This window comes from Pseudophryne corroboree, chromosome 8 (assembly GCF_028390025.1).
Source record: "Pseudophryne corroboree isolate aPseCor3 chromosome 8, aPseCor3.hap2, whole genome shotgun sequence".
Lineage (NCBI taxonomy): Eukaryota > Metazoa > Chordata > Amphibia > Anura > Myobatrachidae > Pseudophryne > Pseudophryne corroboree.
The window spans coordinates 293484830-293503767 of NC_086451.1; the positions used below are offsets into that span (position 1 = coordinate 293484830).

The 18938-nt window shown below is 45.2% G+C and overlaps 1 protein-coding gene across 2 annotated transcripts in view; it reads right to left on the minus strand.

Moving 5' to 3' along the window:
• Positions 1-1950: 1950 nt before the first annotated feature.
• CAPN6 (calpain 6) overlaps positions 1951-18938 on the minus strand; it is a 247925-nt gene continuing 230937 nt past the window's right edge. For both annotated transcript variants that reach the window (XM_063937310.1, XM_063937309.1), the window contains 2 exons: positions 10032-10168; positions 1951-2288 (listed from right to left, as the gene is read on the minus strand). In XM_063937310.1, the coding sequence (XP_063793380.1) occupies positions 2106-2288; positions 10032-10168 (320 nt within the window). In that variant the 3' untranslated portion in view covers positions 1951-2105. The remainder of the gene's footprint in view (positions 2289-10031; positions 10169-18938) is intronic.

Genomic DNA, 18938 nt, shown 5'->3' on the forward strand with positions numbered 1-18938 from the left:
TTTCTTTCTTTACTAAAAGAACTTTATTGAAGAATTTAAACTACGGTATAAAAATACATATATAAAATCATTTTGCAAATACATTTTAAACATTGCATAGAAATATAAAGAGGGTACTAGAAATGATACTTGTGCCGTCATCTATACTAGTGAAATATACAAAGTTTAATGTAAAGAAAATACTGTCCAATATATTTCTGAAATTTAAAAAAAGTGCATAAAATGTGTCCATTCCAACTGGAGGAATTGTAAAACACAACTCTAACCATTTAGTAATTCTGTTTAAACATGTAGCTTACAGTACTGTATATGACAGGGAGCAAAGAATATATTGTTCTGCCCTATTTGAGACATGCCCTTGGTACACACTAACTTTTTGAAAGCTTGAAGTCAGAATATCAAAAATATCACAGGTTAGGGGGCAACATAAGCATTCACCCTCATTCCACTTTTTGTAATACTGTACAGCTCTGTAGATTGGAGAATGGGAGAGAGAGGTATAGAAATAGGCACCTGAGGTATCAAAGAAGAAATGGCCTCTAATGTGGACTGATACAAAATCACATATTGTAGTGTTCTGTGGTGTCTTGTTTTAGCCAATGGAAAACAAATGTGCTGTCTGCGTGTGTACCTGACTTCTGTCTTTCCATTGTTTATGCTCCATCAGAATGTGAGAGACGAGTCAGGGTAATAATAATATTATAATAATAATAACAACAGTAGTGTGGTACCAAATGTAAGGCAAATCAAGTACCAGCAAGAGGTGAGTGCAGACTGAGGTCATCAGCACTCGTACAGAAGGGCAGCATCAAGGATGTAATTTTGCAGTGATTCTCACCAGCTATTCTCCATTACTCCCAGCAGGTCATGTTTTCAGGATTTATGACTGTGGAAACTTGTAGGAAAATTGCTGACCAAGCAAGACAGAAAAATATATGAACTCGTGTGCATGATTCCAGAAATCCAGAAAACATGCCTCATTGGGAATACTTCAGGATTAATTATACAAGCACACTTTAAACATTGTAACATCCACCTTTTTCTATAGAGGATATGGTTATCTTGAGTTCCATTGGACAACTGGAACTCCCTCTTCCTCGCAGAGCCCAATCAGTTATTACATCCTGGAGGGGGGGTACAAGGGGTCAATGATGTGGGTGTGATGCAGTGACTTGTGTCATTATATTCCTGTGGTCCATTGTGCAATGATGAAAAAGAAAAGAGAGAGAGGATCCGGAAGGAGGACTGCTGAAATTCGGAAAGATCCGGGACATTGCAGTATGCCAGTAATCAAGGTGGTCAAAAGTAAATAGACAAGGCAGGGAAGCCGTAGCCTAAACAAACAGGCAAACTACAGTAGTACCTAAATCTAATGAATGGACAGCAATGCAGAAGCTGAGTGGACCCAGGAAACAGAATCGGATGGTCAGCACTATATACAGTAGATTAGACATCACATGAGAAAATGACCATTTCTTCATACATGTACATATAATGATGAGTACTGTAGTGTTTACAGAGATATAGTGTGGCCCTAATAAAATACTTAGGTATGTTTTGCCTACACTCATAAGGAACTTCCAAAATGATACAAATTTTGCCCAACCTCACTAAGCTTTTCAACCTCCTTTAAAATTCTATAGATAAAACTAACTAATCAAGCGAAGAACAGTCCGTTATGGGCCTCATTTACAGCTAGGAGCAAACCCAACTTTAATTTAGCACCTTGACAACACCAGGTAAAGCTGAATAAGTGGGGGGGGGGGGTTGAGGTGCAAATTTAAATAGTGCTCAGAGATTCCAAATTGAGAGATAGTGCACATTTAACTTATAACTACAGATGAGGCCCAGCATGTTAATTTTACACCAGGCAGGCTAAGACCAGTGTTTGTTCATGCTTGATAAAACACTTATAGCATTTACAGCTATTGTAAAAACACTAAGTATTACTTTTTCATGGTAAGTTTACTCCTGGATTGCAGCAGTCCTGTATAGCATAGATGTGAATCTCTTGGGCATGTGAACAGAGGAGACATCATCTGCACAGAGCTGTTAGACTGTCTCTCGCTTGCAGCCGTGTCTGTGTCTGGAGGACTCTCGCACATTCACAGGTCATGTAGGTCATCGGAAGAGACAATCTTGACAGTTATCCGGCCTGGCATCTCTTCAGCTGCTTGGCCATCCTTGTTGTGCAGCTGCAGAATCTGCTCTTCCTTTGGGTCATTAGGCGATGCAGCCAGGAGCACTTGGCCCAGGAACTGGTCACACAAGATACTGCTCCCCCAGACCTGAGGGTCAGAATAGAAAAAGCCATGTTACCACAGTGCAACTGTCTTATAGCATTACACTGAGTCATTGCCTTCGGTATTCAATGACTGTGTTGTGATTCAGTAAACAATTCCAATGCAGTGAATATGTACACAGCAATTATAATTACCTCTATAGGAGGATAGAGTCTTAGAATGATCTCTCCCTCTTTCTCTCATATATATATATATATATATATATATATATATATATATATTTGTATAGTACACACATATTGCACATCACTTTACAAAGAATATTTAGCTATTCCCTACCACATGTACACACGGGTTTGGTATGAATGACCGCTGGACAGAATGGCGGTCAAAATACAGACGCTGGCATTTCGAAGTATGAACTCCTGACGGGTGAGTTTACTATGCTAACCCCTGTCCCCTAACCCTCCCCGCAGCCTAAACCTAACCTCCCCCATTAGTGCCTAACCTTCCCCGGGGATGCCTAAACCTAACCCCCCCTGCTCCGCAGTAACCTGAGCTCGGCGGCTATACTTACAGCTGGGATTCCAGCTGTCGGAGTTCCGGCGTCAGTATCCTGACCACGTCGGGATTCTGGCATTAGTATTCCGACAGCCGGGATCTTAACCGCATCCGGTACACATATGTACACACTAGGGTTAATTATTTTTGTCAGAAACCAAATTACCCATCAGTGTGTTTTTGGATTGTGGGTGGAAAACAGTATCTGGAGGAAATCTGCGAAAACATGAAGGAACATACATACTCCACCCAGATAGTACAGCCAAGACTGTATTGTATAAACAGGCCCTATAGAAACAAATAGGATACAGTGTACATAGAGCCTAATTCTGAGTTGATCGCAGCAGCAAATTTGTTAGCAGTTGGGCAAAACCATGTGCACTGCAGGGGAGGCAGATGTAACGTGCAGAGAGAGTTAGATTTGGGTGGGGTTTATTCAAACTGAAATCTAAATTGCAGTGTAAAAATAAAGCAGCCAGTATTTACCCTGTACAGAAACAATATAACCCACCCAAATCTCTCTCTCTCTGCAAATGTTATATCTGCCCCCCCCCCCCCCCCCCTGCAGTGCACATGGTTTTGCCCAATTGCTAACAAACTTGCTGCTGCGATCAACTCAGAATTACCCCCCATAGGACACCAGGTATGTGTCCCATATTGGATTGCGAAAACTAGTTTTCCATCTCTAAGTGGACATATCTTGGGATAACTACAGTAAAGCTGCATACGTACTAATCTAGTCATTGCATATTTGGTGCTCAGTGTGTACAAACTAGCAGATTTAAAACGTACCAGCTGGTAATACTCAACATATCAACAGCCAAGCCCATTCACTGGTATGTAGACTTCGGAAAAGCAAATCTAATGAGTCTTTCCCTGTTCCAAGTCTCACAACCCTGTAGGAGTCAGTAACAGGTCACAGAGAGAGGTGGGTGTTTTTATTCCTATTCTAATGGGAAGCTGAATGCCTACATATTATTTCCAAGCATATTCCTAATAAGGCTAAATACACATGCATGTTAAAATTGTACACATTGAAGTAGATCCACTTCACATAAATTTTTCCATGCATTCCAGTTGCTTTCTCTGTGCATTCTGAGGTGTTCCAACTGATGCTTATCAATAAGTGTTCCCATTGTGGACTGAGACACCAGAACCATGTTAAGGTTCCAGCAGACCCCTCAGTAGGAGGGCTGGAAATTTATTATATGTGCCAATCTAATACCCCTTTCACACTGAGCCTCGAGATATAGCTGGGGTAACCTGGGTCCTGGCTTGGTGTGAAAGGGTCAACCCAGGCTGAGTTATCCAGGAATCCGACCCTGGGACCCACCAGGATAGCATGCGGTGTGGATGGTTATTCCAACCAGGACACCGGTGATTGGAAATTATGTAGTCTCCAAAACACCGGAAAAGGGACGACCAAACAATAACCCTTTTCCAGCCTGCAGTGTGAATGCGGTTTCAGGCAGCTGGACATGGCTTGAAACTGTGTTCAATAACCCAGGTTATTGGTGGTAAAGGGGTATAAATTAAGCCTTGGAACAACATAAAGCAATCAAAGAATGTATTACACAACTCCCCACTTAGAAATAAAAGAGTAATTCACGTTGACTCTTCCTACGCGTTACAGCTCTGTAACTGGTTTGTGCAGCAGAATGTGTGTGTGGGGTGGGGAATAAAACACTCGACAGAGCACTGGTAAAACACATAAGAAATGCTGTGCTTCTAAGATATCCAAAATCACCATCTATTCTAAATGAATATTTTTGTACAAACCAGTGCATTTAAAATAGCAAAATCAATACATACTGTAGGTATGACTCTTAAAATTTTATGCAGTCAGCATCCCGGTGGTGTACGTGCCGGCAGTCAGGTGACCGAAGTCAGAACCCCCGACCACCAGCATCCTAAAGTAATAGAGTGAGGGTTAGGGCCCAGGGTGGAGGTTAAGGTTAGGCACCATGGAAGGGGGGGTTTAGCAATAACAGTCACCCTTCCCCAGAGTCTTAGCCCTAGCCGCTACCCCAGGCAGGTTAGAGTAGGGGGCAGGGGAGTAGTAAATTAATTACCCAGTTCCCTGTCAACATTTTAAAAATCAGATGCTGTGGTCAGTCATGTGACCACCAGCATCCCGAACTTTGGCATTTCATATTACACCCCTTAAAATGCATTAACAGCAGCTATGTTATCCTTGATTTTAAGGTTCAATAAAATCTAAATGATTGTTGACAACAGCATATGTAGTAAGGTGGTCTGATTTCTGATTGTACAATTTTTCTTATGAGCCCTCATCACCCCTCTCCCAGCACAGCACCCATCACAGCATCCCTCTCCCAGCACAGCACCCATCACCCCTCCCTCTCCCAGCACAGCACCCATCACCCCTCCCTCTCCCAGCACAGCACCCATCACCCCTCCCTTTCCCAGCACAGCACCCATCACCCCTCTCCTAACCCATCAACACTCTCCCAGCACAACATCCCTCTCCCAGCACAGCATCCCTCTCTCAGCACCCACCACCCCTCCCTCTCCCAGCACAGCACCCATCACCCCTCTCCTAACACCCATCAACACTCTTCCAGCACCCATCACCCCTCTCCTAGCACAGCATGTCCGCACCCCTCACCAAGGACCACACCCTTTATGCAGCACCCCTCTACCAGCACAGCACCCATCACCCCTCCCTCTCCCAGCACAGCACCCATCACCCCTCTCCTAGCACCCATCAACCCTCTCCCACCACCCCTCTCCTAGCACAGCATGTCAGCACCCCTCACCAAGGACGCACCCTTCATGCAGCACCCCTCTACCCATCACCCCTCCCTTTCCCAGCACAGCATCCCTCTCCCAGCACAGCACCCATCACCCCTCCCTCTCCCAGCACCCATCACCCCTTCCCTCTCCCAGCACAGCACCCATCACCCCTCCCTCTCCCAGCACAGCACCCATCACCCCTCCCTTTCCCAGCACAGCACCCATCACCCCTCTCCTAACCCATCAACACTCTCCCAGCACAACATCCCTCTCCCAGCACAGCATCCCTCTCTCAGCACCCACCACCCCTCCCTCTCCCAGCATCCCTCTCCCAGCACAGCACCCATCACCCCTCTCCTAACACCCATCAACACTCTTCCAGCACCCATCACCCCTCTCCTAGCACAGCATGTCCGCACCCCTCACCAAGGACCACACCCTTTATGCAGCACCCCTCTACCAGCACAGCACCCATCACCCCTCCCTCTCCCAGCACAGTACCCATCACCCCTCTCCTAGCACCCATCAACCCTCTCCCACCACCCCTCTCCTAGCACAGCATGTCAGCACCCCTCACCAAGGACCGCACCCATCATACAGCACCCCTCTACCAGCACAGCACCCATCATCCTTCATACAAAACCACTCCCCCAGTACAGCACCCCTCAAACACCAGCACAGATTACAGCAGAAGCCAGCAACACCCATTGCCCTTCACCTGACCAACACAGCACCCCTCCCCCATCACTCATACATTATTGCTGAGCTGATTTAGTACTCAATCTTTAGAGCCCTGAAGCTGCTGAAATACAATATGCAGCTGCTTGGTGGCTGGTAGGGTGCAAAGAGTCAGTGTAGCCTGATGGACGGTAACTCACGATCTCCACAAAGGCCCATAGGAGAAGCTGCTACTTCTGGGCATGTGTAAGCAGCCATCCAGCTGCCATTACATGCTACCCAATGTCTGCTACTCGCTGCCCAATCAAAGCTGAACCAAAGCCACCGTCCCTTTGCCACAAACCGCCGCTGCCCACTGGCCCTAGGCTTGAGGTGCCCCATGGTATTTGCCTAGGATGCTATGCCTAGTGCCAGCTCTGTTCCTGTCCTAGTGGAAGCTCAGCTGGTTACAAGTCAGCAAATAGTTTAGTAGCCAGTAAGTTTCATGGCATGCTGGAGTCTGAGCCTAATTTTGTAGAAATATTTTAGAAGGAAGGTGGCTGAGATGCGTCCTACATTAAGATATACATTCTGGTATTCAATACCCATTATTATCACGGTAGCTCCCACACCGCAAACACTGGTGTGGACATTGGCCGTGACAGGAGAGCATGGCATGTGTAGCTGCAAGCCAATGCAGCTGAATGACTTTTGAACATGGGAAGTGCTAGGACCTTTTATGTTTGTTTCATTTTTCTGTACGTACCTGTGTGACCAGATCCAAGCCTGTGTATGCTGTGCTACAGTGTCTGATGCCAGTAAAGACACAGTGGTTGTAACCGGAAAACCTGCCTGCGAGCCCTTATTTTCAATACCCGTGGTACAATACACACAAACATACAGTATATATACTGCATATAACATTACTGTTGGAAGGCACTATGACAAGTTACAGTGGGTAATACCTCAGTCTTCACCCCCCTATGCTTGGCTCCACCTCCTTTGGTAACCCACATTCATAAATCCTGCATTTGCCCTAGGGAAGCACAAGCCGTTCCTGCTGATTAGAATGATAAGCGGTATGGCTATATTCAGTGTGTAATTGGTGCTGTATACCAAATTATGTTACAGTGTTTGCCAGAAAAACACTGTAGCATAATATTGTGTATGCAGATATGGCTGCAATTATACACACATATACAGAATATAGGCATGCCGCATATCAATTTAATTAGCAGGATCTGCTTGTGCGTCCATTTGCGTATAAGATGTATTTTCCGGGGAAAGATGTGCAAAAATGACCTGTACAGTACATGGACAATTTTGAGAGATGAAAGTTTTTTTGTTCGATTTTAAGGTTAATTAAAAAAAAAAAATCTTGTAAATGTGCTGTAATTGATATCCAACATTGACAAATACACCTCACCCAAAAAAAACAGCTCTATTTATTTGAGAATTTCGCAGAGCTGTTTTGTGTGAGCGTTTCAAACTGTCACTCCATTACATCGCCCAATTTGTATGTTTAACATGGAGAAACGCCTGAATCTGACTTTTTACCGATCAGTAGAAACATCCTACTTTTCATTTATTTATTATTTATTAACAGTTTCGTATATAGTGCAGAATATTCTGTTGCGCTTTACAATTGGGGCAACAGTAATAGAACAAAACTGGGTAAAAACAGACATAGAGGTAGGAGGGCCCTGCTTGCAAGCTTGCAATCTACAGGGAAATAGGCATTGATACACAAGGATAGATGCTACCTACTGCATAATTGTCCACCAGATTGCAGAGTTTCCCAATGGGCCGTATGATATGGTCACACAGCAATATAAGGCCAGGAGGATGTGAAAGTGAAGAAAAAAAATATGTGAGGTTATGTGTTGGACTGTACACAGAGGATGTAATTAGATAGGGAGGTTACGTGGGTGGGCCCAGAATTTGATACACTTATCTGAAGAGGTGAGTTTTCAGGGAACGCTTGAAGGTTTGGAGACTAGAGGTGAGTCTTATTGTGTGTGGGAGAGCATTTCACAGAGTGGGTGCAGCCTGGAAAGAGTCCTGTAATTTTGAGTGGGAGCAAGTAATGTGTGTGGATGAAAGATGCAGATCTTGTGTGCAGAGCGAAGAGGTCATGTACTCGGACGCTATTATATTGGCCGAGTTTACCAAATGTCCGACTTTTGTGACAAAATCTGAAATTTCTCAAACTCAGCTCCCATTACATCCCAGCCAAGGTATTTAACTGGAATATTTTATAAACTAACATTGTACAATTATTTATGTAAGTAATTAACAGCACAGAATATACTGCACAGTTCAAATAATTTACTGTGAAAAAAGTTGCTAAGGGTGTGTACACACGGTGAGATTTGGGCTATGCCTGATTCTCACCATGCGACAGGGGCCGGGTCGGCACTTAGTCAGTATCGCAAGCACATAATGAGTGTGCTTGAGATACTTGCTATGGCCCTCATTCCGAGTTGTTCGCTCTGTAAAAATCTTCGCATCGCAGCGATTTTCCGCTTAATGCGCATGCGCAATGTCCGCACTGCGACTGCGCCAAGTAAATTTGCAATGCAGTTAGGATTTTTACTCACGGCTTTTTCATCGTTCTGGCGATCGTAATGTGATTGACAGGAAATGGGTGTTACTGGGCGGAAACAGGCCGTTTTATGGGCGTGTGGGAAAAAACGCTACAGTTTCCGGAAAAAACGCAGGAGTGGCCGGAGAAACGGAGGAGTGTCTGGGCGAACGCTGGGTGTGTTTGTGACGTCAAACCAGGGACGACAAGCACTGAACTGATCGCAGATGCCGAGTAAGTCTGGAGCTACTCAGAAACTGCTACGAGGTGTGTAATCGCAATATTGCGAATACATCGTTCGCATTTTTAAGATGCTAAGATTCACTCCCAGTAGGCGGCGGCTTAGCCTGAGCAAATCTGCTAAAATCCGCTTGCGAGCGAACAACTCGGAATGAGGGCCTATGTGCGATTTTGGCTAAGTCCCGATTTTGACTATCTCTTCTATAGAGATAGCCAAAATTGACTTGCCTGCACAGCCTATTTTTTCTTTCGATGCCGACCGCGCGGGACCGCGCATCGAATCGGGATCGCAAGGTGACTGTCACCTTGTGATCTGCACTAACTTTTCTTCCGATTCTGACTATATAGTCAGAATCGGAAGAAAAAATCTCACCGTGTGTACACACCCTTAGACAGGACAATCAACATTATGTATATTCACTGTGGGAAGTCACATAAAAATATTTAGGATCAAGTTTGTTCTGTGTATAGCAACAAATCAGATTCTGTCATTTGTTTAGCACTGTTTAGAAACTTAAAGCACAAATCTCATTTGTTTCTAATACCATAGGCCAGTGGTTCTCAAACTTTTTTGAATCATGGCGCCCTAGAGCATCAGAATTCTTTTCACGGCACCACTAGGCCAAAAGTTTCTTATTGAGATATGTAGAAAGAAATATTACATTAAGTAAATTGTGTTTATATGTCATCCTTAGGTTCCAATGAGTTGTGAGGGACAAGATTTGCCTCTGTTTGGCCACATATTTTATGATTAGCAGCCACCAGCACTGGTTTTGCCTATTATATTGACCATGAATAATTTGAATTGGTCCTGGACCACCAACCCAGGGCACCCCTGCAAGTGTCCTGAGGCACCCCAGGGTGCCACGGCACACAGTTTGAGAACCACTGCTATAGGCATTGTCAAAACCACCTTTTTCCTGTGCCCCCTAGTGTCATATATCTACAATGTCACATCACTTCTCTAGAATTGCAATATAATGGTTTACCTGAACAGCAATCGGTACATTGAGTCTCTTGCGATAGAAGATGGCTTTCATATCAAAGACAGCATTGGTGGTATTTTTGTGGACTTCGGATTTAACCCTCTCACTTTCGCATTTAACGGTAATGTATAGGTCAGTTCCTGTAAATAAGCACCAGACACTTTCTGTATTTTTATACTACACACGGCACAGCACATTGCAAATTATAGTTTCAATTATACTGTGACAAATACATCTGCAGGAACTCTTAGAAGCAATTATATAAATAGATAGAGCCACGTTCAGACACTTTACCATGATCAGCCTTATGGCGGAATTCAGTTAAACCCGATAAATTACCACGGGGAAACCTGGAGGTAGCCTCTGGCTTTAATGCCCAAGGCTATTCAATTGGCCTCCCGATTTCACCCAATAGCTTTGTTAACACCTGTTAAAGTACCAAGTTATTGGGTGTTAACACAAGTTAATGGGTGTTAACACACAGAATCCGTGAAAAGTTCACGGGTTCGTGTGTTTACAGGGTCATGGCACCAGTTAACTCCCGAGTTATCACGGATTTTTTCAACCGACTGAGGCAGGTGAAAAAAATCTGTGATAACTCCTGGCTTTGGGGCTATTGGATAGCCCCAGGGGTTCAATTAGCCCATGGTAATCTATCACAGCTAATTGAATATCGGCCTTAATATGGTTAAAGAAACAACTTTACTGCAATCTAAATATTTAATAATTTTTAGAAAACGTGAGTATATATTTAGATAAATATCAATGTAATTACCATGATGGTTTCAATTCTGAACTGATTCAGCATATGCAATTGCCAATAAGCACAAATAAGCATATTCATTACTAGTGATGAGCGGGTTCGGTTCCTCGGAATCCGAACTCCCCCGAACTTCACCCTTTTTACACGGGTCCGAGGCAGACTCGGATCCTCCCGCCTTGCTCGGTTAACCCGAGCGCGCCCGAACGTCATCATCCCGCTGTCGGATTCTCGCGAGATTCGGATTCTATATAAGGAGCCGCGCGTCGCCGCCATTTTTCACTCGTGCATTGGAAATGATAGTGAGAGGACGTGGCTGGCGTCCTCTCACTTTGTTTCAGGGGGCTGCAGTGCAAATATCTTTATTCTGGGGACCAGCAGTATTATAGGAGTACAGTGCAGAGTTTTGCTGACCAGTGACCACCAGTATTACACGTTGTCTGCCTGAAAAACGCTCCATATCTGTGCTCAGTGTGCTGCATATATCTGTGCTCACACTGCTTTATTGTGGGGACTGGGGACCAGCAGTATTATATAGGAGGAGTACAGTGCAGAGTTTTGCTGACGTGACCACCAGTATACGTTGTCTGCCTGAAAAACGCTCCATATCTGTGCTCAGTGTGCTGCATATATCTGTGCTCACACTGCTTTATTGTGGGGACTGGGGAACAGCAGTATTATATAGGAGGAGTACAGTGCAGAGTTTTGCTGACCAGTGACCACCAGTATTATACGTTCTCTCCTCTGCCTGAAAAACGCTCCATATCTGTGCTCAGTGTGCTGCATATATCTGTGCTCACACTGCTTTATTGTGGGGACTGGGGACCAGCAGTATTATATAGGAGGAGTACAGTGCAGAGTTTTGCTGACCAGTGACCACCAGTATTATTACATTCTCTGCCTGAAAACGCTCCATATCTGTGCTCAGTGTGCTGCATATATCTGTGCTCACACTGCTTTTTGTGGGGACTGGGGACCAGCAGTATTATATAGGAGGAGTACAGTGCAGAGTTTTGCTGACCAGTGACCACCAGTATTATACGTTCTCTGCCTGAAAAATGCTCCATATCTGTGCTGCATTGTAGTATATAGTAGGAGTACAGTGCATAATTTTGCTGACCACCAGTATATAATATATAGGAGTACGGTACAGAAGGCCACTGCTCTACCTACCTCTGTGTCGTCAAGTATACTATCCATCCATACCTGTGGTGCATTTCAGTTTTGCACAGTTTGCTGACCACCAGTATATAATATATAGCAGTACGGTACAGTAGGCCACTGCTCTACCTACCTCTGTGTCGTCAAGTATACTATCCATCCATACCTGTGGTGCATTTCAGTTGTGCGCAGTATATATAGTAGTAGGCCATTGCTATTGATACTGGCATATAATTCCACACATTAAAAAATGGAGAACAAAAATGTGGAGGGTAAAATATGGAAAGATCAAGATCCACTTCTAACTCGTGCTGAAGCTGCTGCCACTAGTCATGACCGAAACGATGAAATGCCATCAACGTCGTCTGCCAAGGCCGATGCCCAATAGTAGAGAGGATGTAAAATCCAAAAAACAAAAGTTCAGTAAAATGACCCAAAAATCAAAATTAAAAGTGTCTGAGGAGAAGCATAAACTTGCCAATATGCCATTTACGACACGGAGTGGCAAGGAACGGCTGAGGCCCTGGCCTATGTTCATGGCTAGTGGTTCAGCTTCACATGAGGATGGAAGCGCTTATCCTCTCGCTAGAAAACTGCAGTGCCACTCCTAGATGGGCCAGGTGTTTGTGTCGGCCACTTGGGTCGCTTAGCTTAGTCACACAGCTACCTCATTGCGCCTCTTTTTTTCTTTGCATCATGTGCTGTTTGGGGGCTATTTTTTAAATCTGCCATCCTGTCTGACACTGCAGTGCGACTCCTAGATGGGCCAGGTGTTTGTGTCGGCCACTTGGGTCGCTTAGCTTAGTCACACAGCTACCTCATTGCGCCTCTTTTTTTCTTTGCATCATGTGCTGTTTGGGGACTATTTTTTAAATCTGCCATTCTGTCTGACACTGCAGTGCCACTCCTAGATGGGCCAGGTTTTTGTGTCGGCCACTTGGGTCGCTTAGCTTAGTCACACAGCTACCTCATTGCGCCTCTTTTTTTCTTTGCATCATGTGCTGTTTGGGGACTATTTTTTTGAAGTGCCATCCTGTCTGACACTGCAGTTCCACTCCTAGATGGGCCAGGTGTTTGTGTCGGCCACTTGGGTCGCTTAGCTTAGTCACACAGCTACCTCATTGCGCCTCCTTTTTTCTTTGCATCATGTGCTGTTTGTGGACTATTTTTTTTGAAGTGCCATCCTATCTGACACTGCAGTGCCACTCCTAGATGGGCCAGGTGTTTGTGTCGGCCACTTGGGTCGCTTAGCTTAGTCATCCAGCGACCTCTGTGCAAATTTTAGGACTAAAAATAATATTGTGAGGTGTGAGGTGTTCAGAATAGACTGAAAATGAGTGGAAATTATGGTTATTGAGGTTAATAATACTATGGGATCAAAATGACCCCCAAATTCTATGATTTAAGCTGTTTTTGAGGGTTTTTTGTAAAAAAACACCCGAATCCAAAACACACCCGAATCCAACAAAAAATTTTCAGGGAGGTTTTGCCAAAACGCGTCCGAATCCAAAACACGGCCACGGAATCGAATCCAAAACCAAAACACAAAACCCGAAAAATGTCCGGTGCACATCTCTATTCATTACAAGAGCTAACTAAGGGGGTCATTCCGAGTTGTTCGCTCGCAAACTGCTTTTAGCAGCTTTGCACACGCTAAGCCGCCGCCTACTGGGAGTGAATCTTAGCTTATCAAAATTGCGAACGAAAGATTCGCAATATTGCGAAAAGACATCTCTGTGCAGTTTCTGAGTAACTCGAGACTTACTCGGCATCTGCGATCAGTTCAGTGCTTGTCGTTCCTGGTTTGACGTCACAAACACACCCAGCGTTCGCCCAGACACTCCTCCGTTTCTCCAGCCACTCCCGCGTTTTTCCCAGAAACGGTAGCGTTTTTTCACACACTCCCATAAAACGGCCTGTTTCCGCCCAGAAACACCCACTTCCTGTCAATCACATTACGATCACCAGAACGAAGAAAAAACCGTGAGTAAAATTCCTAACTGCATAGCAAATTTACTTGGCGCAGTCGCAGTGCGGACATTGCGCATGCGCACTAAGCGGAAAATCGCTGCGATGCGAAGAAATTTACCAAGCGAACAACTCGGAATGACCCCCTAAATGTACATATATCTGAAGTGCTTCATATTCCTGAGCAGTCTGTCCACTCTACTGCAGGGATACATACAATATGATGCAGGCTGTCAGCATCATACTGTCTGTATCCAGTGGTGACTGCTGCCCGTGGGCTGCAATGTAGACCGCACTATTCATGGGAGGTGGAGGGGGGGGGGGGGGGGGGGGGTTAGCACATATAAACACACATGAAGTTTGTATGTAATATATGTGCTGGCTGCAGTAGCAGATTTACCACAAGGCAACCAAAGCAGCTGCATAAGGCCCTGTGGGTCCCATGGGCCCTGCTGGTCTCAGGAGGCCTGCCGACAGGGCTGTATAAAGGGCATTTCTGGCAGGCTGTCAGTGATTAGGTGGCTGTTGGGTGCCGTCTCCAGTGCACGCCTATATCTCCAATCTTGCAGTATTGTGCGCGTGACCTGTCATGACATATGTGTATGACATCAGACGCACAGACAGAGTGCAGTATTTTTATTCATTTTATATAACATCCACCTACTTCAAATTCCAATCTGGCAGTGGAGGGTGGGGGGTGGGGGGTTAGCATGATCTGTTTAATGGATTATGAAATTGGGGACCAAGTCTGCGAGCTGCCCTGCGAGCATGTATTCCATCAATCATGCATGGGGCAGGGGATACAAAGAGCCCCCAATTACCCTCTATGCCCATACCCTCCAACAATTTACACATAAAAATCGGTACAAATTCGAAAAGGGGGCGTGGCCACGCCCCTTTTCCTATACTTTCAATGGAAGTTTGGAGATCAAAAAATCGGTACAGACCATAAAAAAAGGTACTGTAACGTAGAAACATAGAATTTGACGGCAGATAAGAACCACTTGGCCCATCTAGTCTGCCCCTTTTTTTATCCTTTAGGTAATCTCAACCCTTTTTGAACCTTAATTCTTTGTAAGGATATTCATATGCCTATCCCAAGCATGTTTAAATTGCTCGACAGTTTTAGCCTCTACCACCTCTGATGGGAGGCTATTCCACTTATCCACTACCCTTTCTGTGAAATTATTTTTCCTTAAATTTTCCCTGAACCTGCCTCCCTCCAGTCTTAGTGTATGTCCTCGAGTACTAATACTTCTCCTCCTTTGAAGAATGTTTCCCTCCTGAACTTTGTTAAGACCCTTGATATATTTGAAAGTTTCTATCACGTCCCCCCTTTCCCTTCTCTCCTCCAAACTATACATGTTAAGATCTTTTAGCCTTTCCGGGTAAGTTTTGTGATGTAGGCCATGCACCCATTTTAGTTGCCCTTCTTTGTACACTCTCTAATGTATTTATATCCTTCTGGAGATATGGTCTCCAGAACTGGACACAGTATTCAAGAAGAGGCCGTACCAATGACCTATACAGTGGCATTATCACTTCTTTTTTCCTGCTACTGATTCCTCTGGCTATGCAACCAAGCATCTGACTTGCCTTTCTCATTGCTTTGTTGCATTGCTTTCCTGCCTTTAAGTCACGTGAAATAGTGACTCCTAAATCCCTTTCCTCCTCAGTAGTTTCCATTATAGTACCCTTGATACTATATTTAGCCTTTGGGTTTTTGAGACCCAAGTGCATGATTTTGCATTTTTTAGCATTAAACTGTAGTTGCCACGTTCTTGACCATTTTCAAGCCTAGCTAGGTCATCAATCATTTGCCAAAAAGGTACAGTTAGAGGGTATGTATGCCGTGCTCCTTGCTTTCCACCACACTTGTAGGGGTTAAGTGTCCAAGATCCGGTGTGCAAGCCCAATCTCATGTGGTGTCCAATACTCCTGCCCATTTTGATAAATATGGCACTGCTGAGACCTCACTGTACAAGTGGTATTCATGGCAACTAACAGCAGCTGCAGCCTGGAGATAGTACCCCAAGCACCTGGGAGGAGAATGCCACTAAGCTGCAAGAGACTGCAGAGAAGTAGGGTTCCAGAGATGGAGACTGTTGGAAAATGTAGGTGATAAGATGAAGACCACCCAGGATACAGAACAGGCTATCCAGCTACAACAGCCGTCTCTATCACTTTCCCTCCTCCAGCTTTGCAATGGTTAGTACATGCCAGGGGCCAGATAATGGGGTTGATTTCAAAATGTGTGAGCTATTCCCCGTTTGTAGAAATTTGTTATGAATTAAAGGGTCAACAGTTAGAATGTCGACAATGTCTAGGTCGACAACAAATGGTCGACATGCACAGTGACGACATGGTCAAATAGTCAACAGGTTGTGACAGAAACGGTCGACACATGAAAAGGTAGGCATGAGTATTTTTATGGTTTTTTGGTGTCAAAATTTCCCTTCCAGCACGTGCAGCACGTCCCCTCGCAGGAGCCTCGCTGTGCTCGGCACAGACTACTATTCCCAATTGTAGTCCACGTGGAAGGTAAAGTATGAAAAAGGGAAAAAAAGCTCAAAAAAGCTCATGTTGACCACTTGAACCTGTCGACTTTTTCACCATGTCGACCATTTAACTGTTGACCTATCATCCGGATACCATAGATATGATAGAGGGTAACAACTTATCACTTCACGCACATCCACCGCTACAACCACCACGGAATAGGCGCCAGAGGTTCCAGCTTAGTCACTCCCTGCAACAGCAGACTGTACGTTTAGTCCCACCACCGCTGGAACATGATCCCATTATCATTGTGTACTACCCTCTTTATCTTGTCTAGGGATTCATCTGTGGTACACTGGCTTTCAATATTAAACAGTGGTCACAGTGCATAACTGGGTATTCTCTTTCCAAATTGTCTGTTGCCATTCAATAGTTCATGCTAAGTGTAAATTATGCCTGGAACAGTAACTGCAATGCAGTTTTGGCCATGCCACTGACCATGTCTGCTATCTAGGAATCTGAAAATGAAAAGGTGGCAATGCTACCCACGCAACAATGTTAAGCTCAAATTGATTTTTCTGTGTCAAGACTGCAAAGAGAGGTATGAAGACATGAAGCAAAGCACAGATCTGGTCTGGAAGCTCTCAAAAACAAAATCTTTCACCCACTGCAGTTATCACCATCAGAGCCAGGTTATAGGAGGGGCGACAGGGGCGGTGGTCCCAGGGCCCCCACACATTAGGGGTCCCCATGCACAGTCCTCCAGAATCATCCAATGGCACTATGAAAACTGGATCACAGCATTTAGCTGTCTCCATTTGCCTTCCTCTTCAGCGGCTTAGCTGTTCCTTAACAGCGGCCACCGAGGAGGTCCTCACTGTAGTCAGTCTTGCGGGATAGTGACAGCAAATCCCGCAAGTCAGTGTACTGGAGCTGGCAGTGTACTGGAGCTGTGCTTTCTGTGTTCTCCCAGGTCCCCACACTCCCGGGAAGTTTTGCTACAGATAAGATTGACAGCAGACTCAGCTCACCTTTTTTACTAGGGAATACAGACTTTTGATTTTGGCAAAATGTAAAAATAAGTACAATGTGCATTTGAGTTGGCGCTGTGTCACTGCGTTCTCCCGGCTCCCGGCTATCCCACTGTTGCACTGTGACTGTCAGGGTCCAGACAGGTAACGTACGTGTGTGTGTCAAACAATGCATTAAACATTTCACTCTCTTGGAAAAATATGGTGAACTCTGGTTATGTTTGTACATTCTATCCCCAGAAAAACATGGGTAGATTTAAAACATAGGACCTAATTCAGACCTGATCGTAGATGTGCGAAAAAACGCACATCTACGATCAAATTCTTTGACATGCAGGGGGACGCCTAGCACAGGGCAGACATGCGAAAGCACCGCAAGGCAGCAACGCTTTCGCATGTTTCATGTAGCTCTCTGCTACGCAGCCTAGCTGCAATGGCAGACAGCTAAGCGATGCGACCACAATAACCGCGGAGGTGGCAGCAGTGCGCACGCACAGATACCAGCACCAAATGCATATGGGTCACAGTGGGTGCGAATGCCTCTGCCTGATTGACAGGCAGAGGCATTCACTGGGCGGGTGGGGGTCGGCGACGGTTCATTGTGGGGTCTGCTGTGTTTTCTGGGTGGCTGCATGACGTCACACGCTGTTGCTCCAGTGAGAAAAATGCCGGCGGAAGCTGCGTATTAAATTGCGGTCACAGCCACTGGTCAGGCCATTCAGCATGCTGGGCGGCCTTGACCTGCGATGGGTGGCCTCCAGCATGCAAAAGAATGGATTGCAGAATCTGCAATCCGCACTGAATAACTCCCTAAGGCCTAATTCAGCACGGATCGCTATTGCTAATAAAAAGTGTGATTCTTTGCAAACTCAATTGCAAAGAATCGCACAGGTAGTTGCTGCCCAGAATTGGAAAAAAGCCCACTGCCCTTTTGTGTATGCATCGCAATCCATACGCAAAATCGGGAACATCAAAGGGGTAATTTCAATCTGCACCAAGCCGAGCATCCACATATCTGCACGGTTGTTGCATGGAATATGATCGCAGATGATGTCAGAGACCCTCCCGCCAAACAGTCATGACACGCCTGCGTTTTTGCCACCACTCACACAAAACGCCATGTTACCACCCCTAAACACTCACTTCCTGTCAATCAGTGTGCGATCACATCAATTTAAAACTGCAAACGCACTGCGATCGTAATGCGATTCTGATACATGCACATGCAGCACATGCGCAGTCTTTGCCAAATTGCAAAGTATCTAAATTGTGAATCAGGTCCAAAGAAATCTCCCCTGTATGTAGCATACACTCCTATCAAACTTTGCATGAGTTTGTTGTTGGGTCACTCTGTCATATCGGGGTGTAGTATGTTATGCCGGCACTTGGGATCCCGACCACCGGCATGCAGGCAGCGGGGTGAGCGCTGAAGAGCCCCTTGCGGGCTCGCTGCGCTCGCCATGCTGCGGGCACGGTGGTGTGCTAAGCACG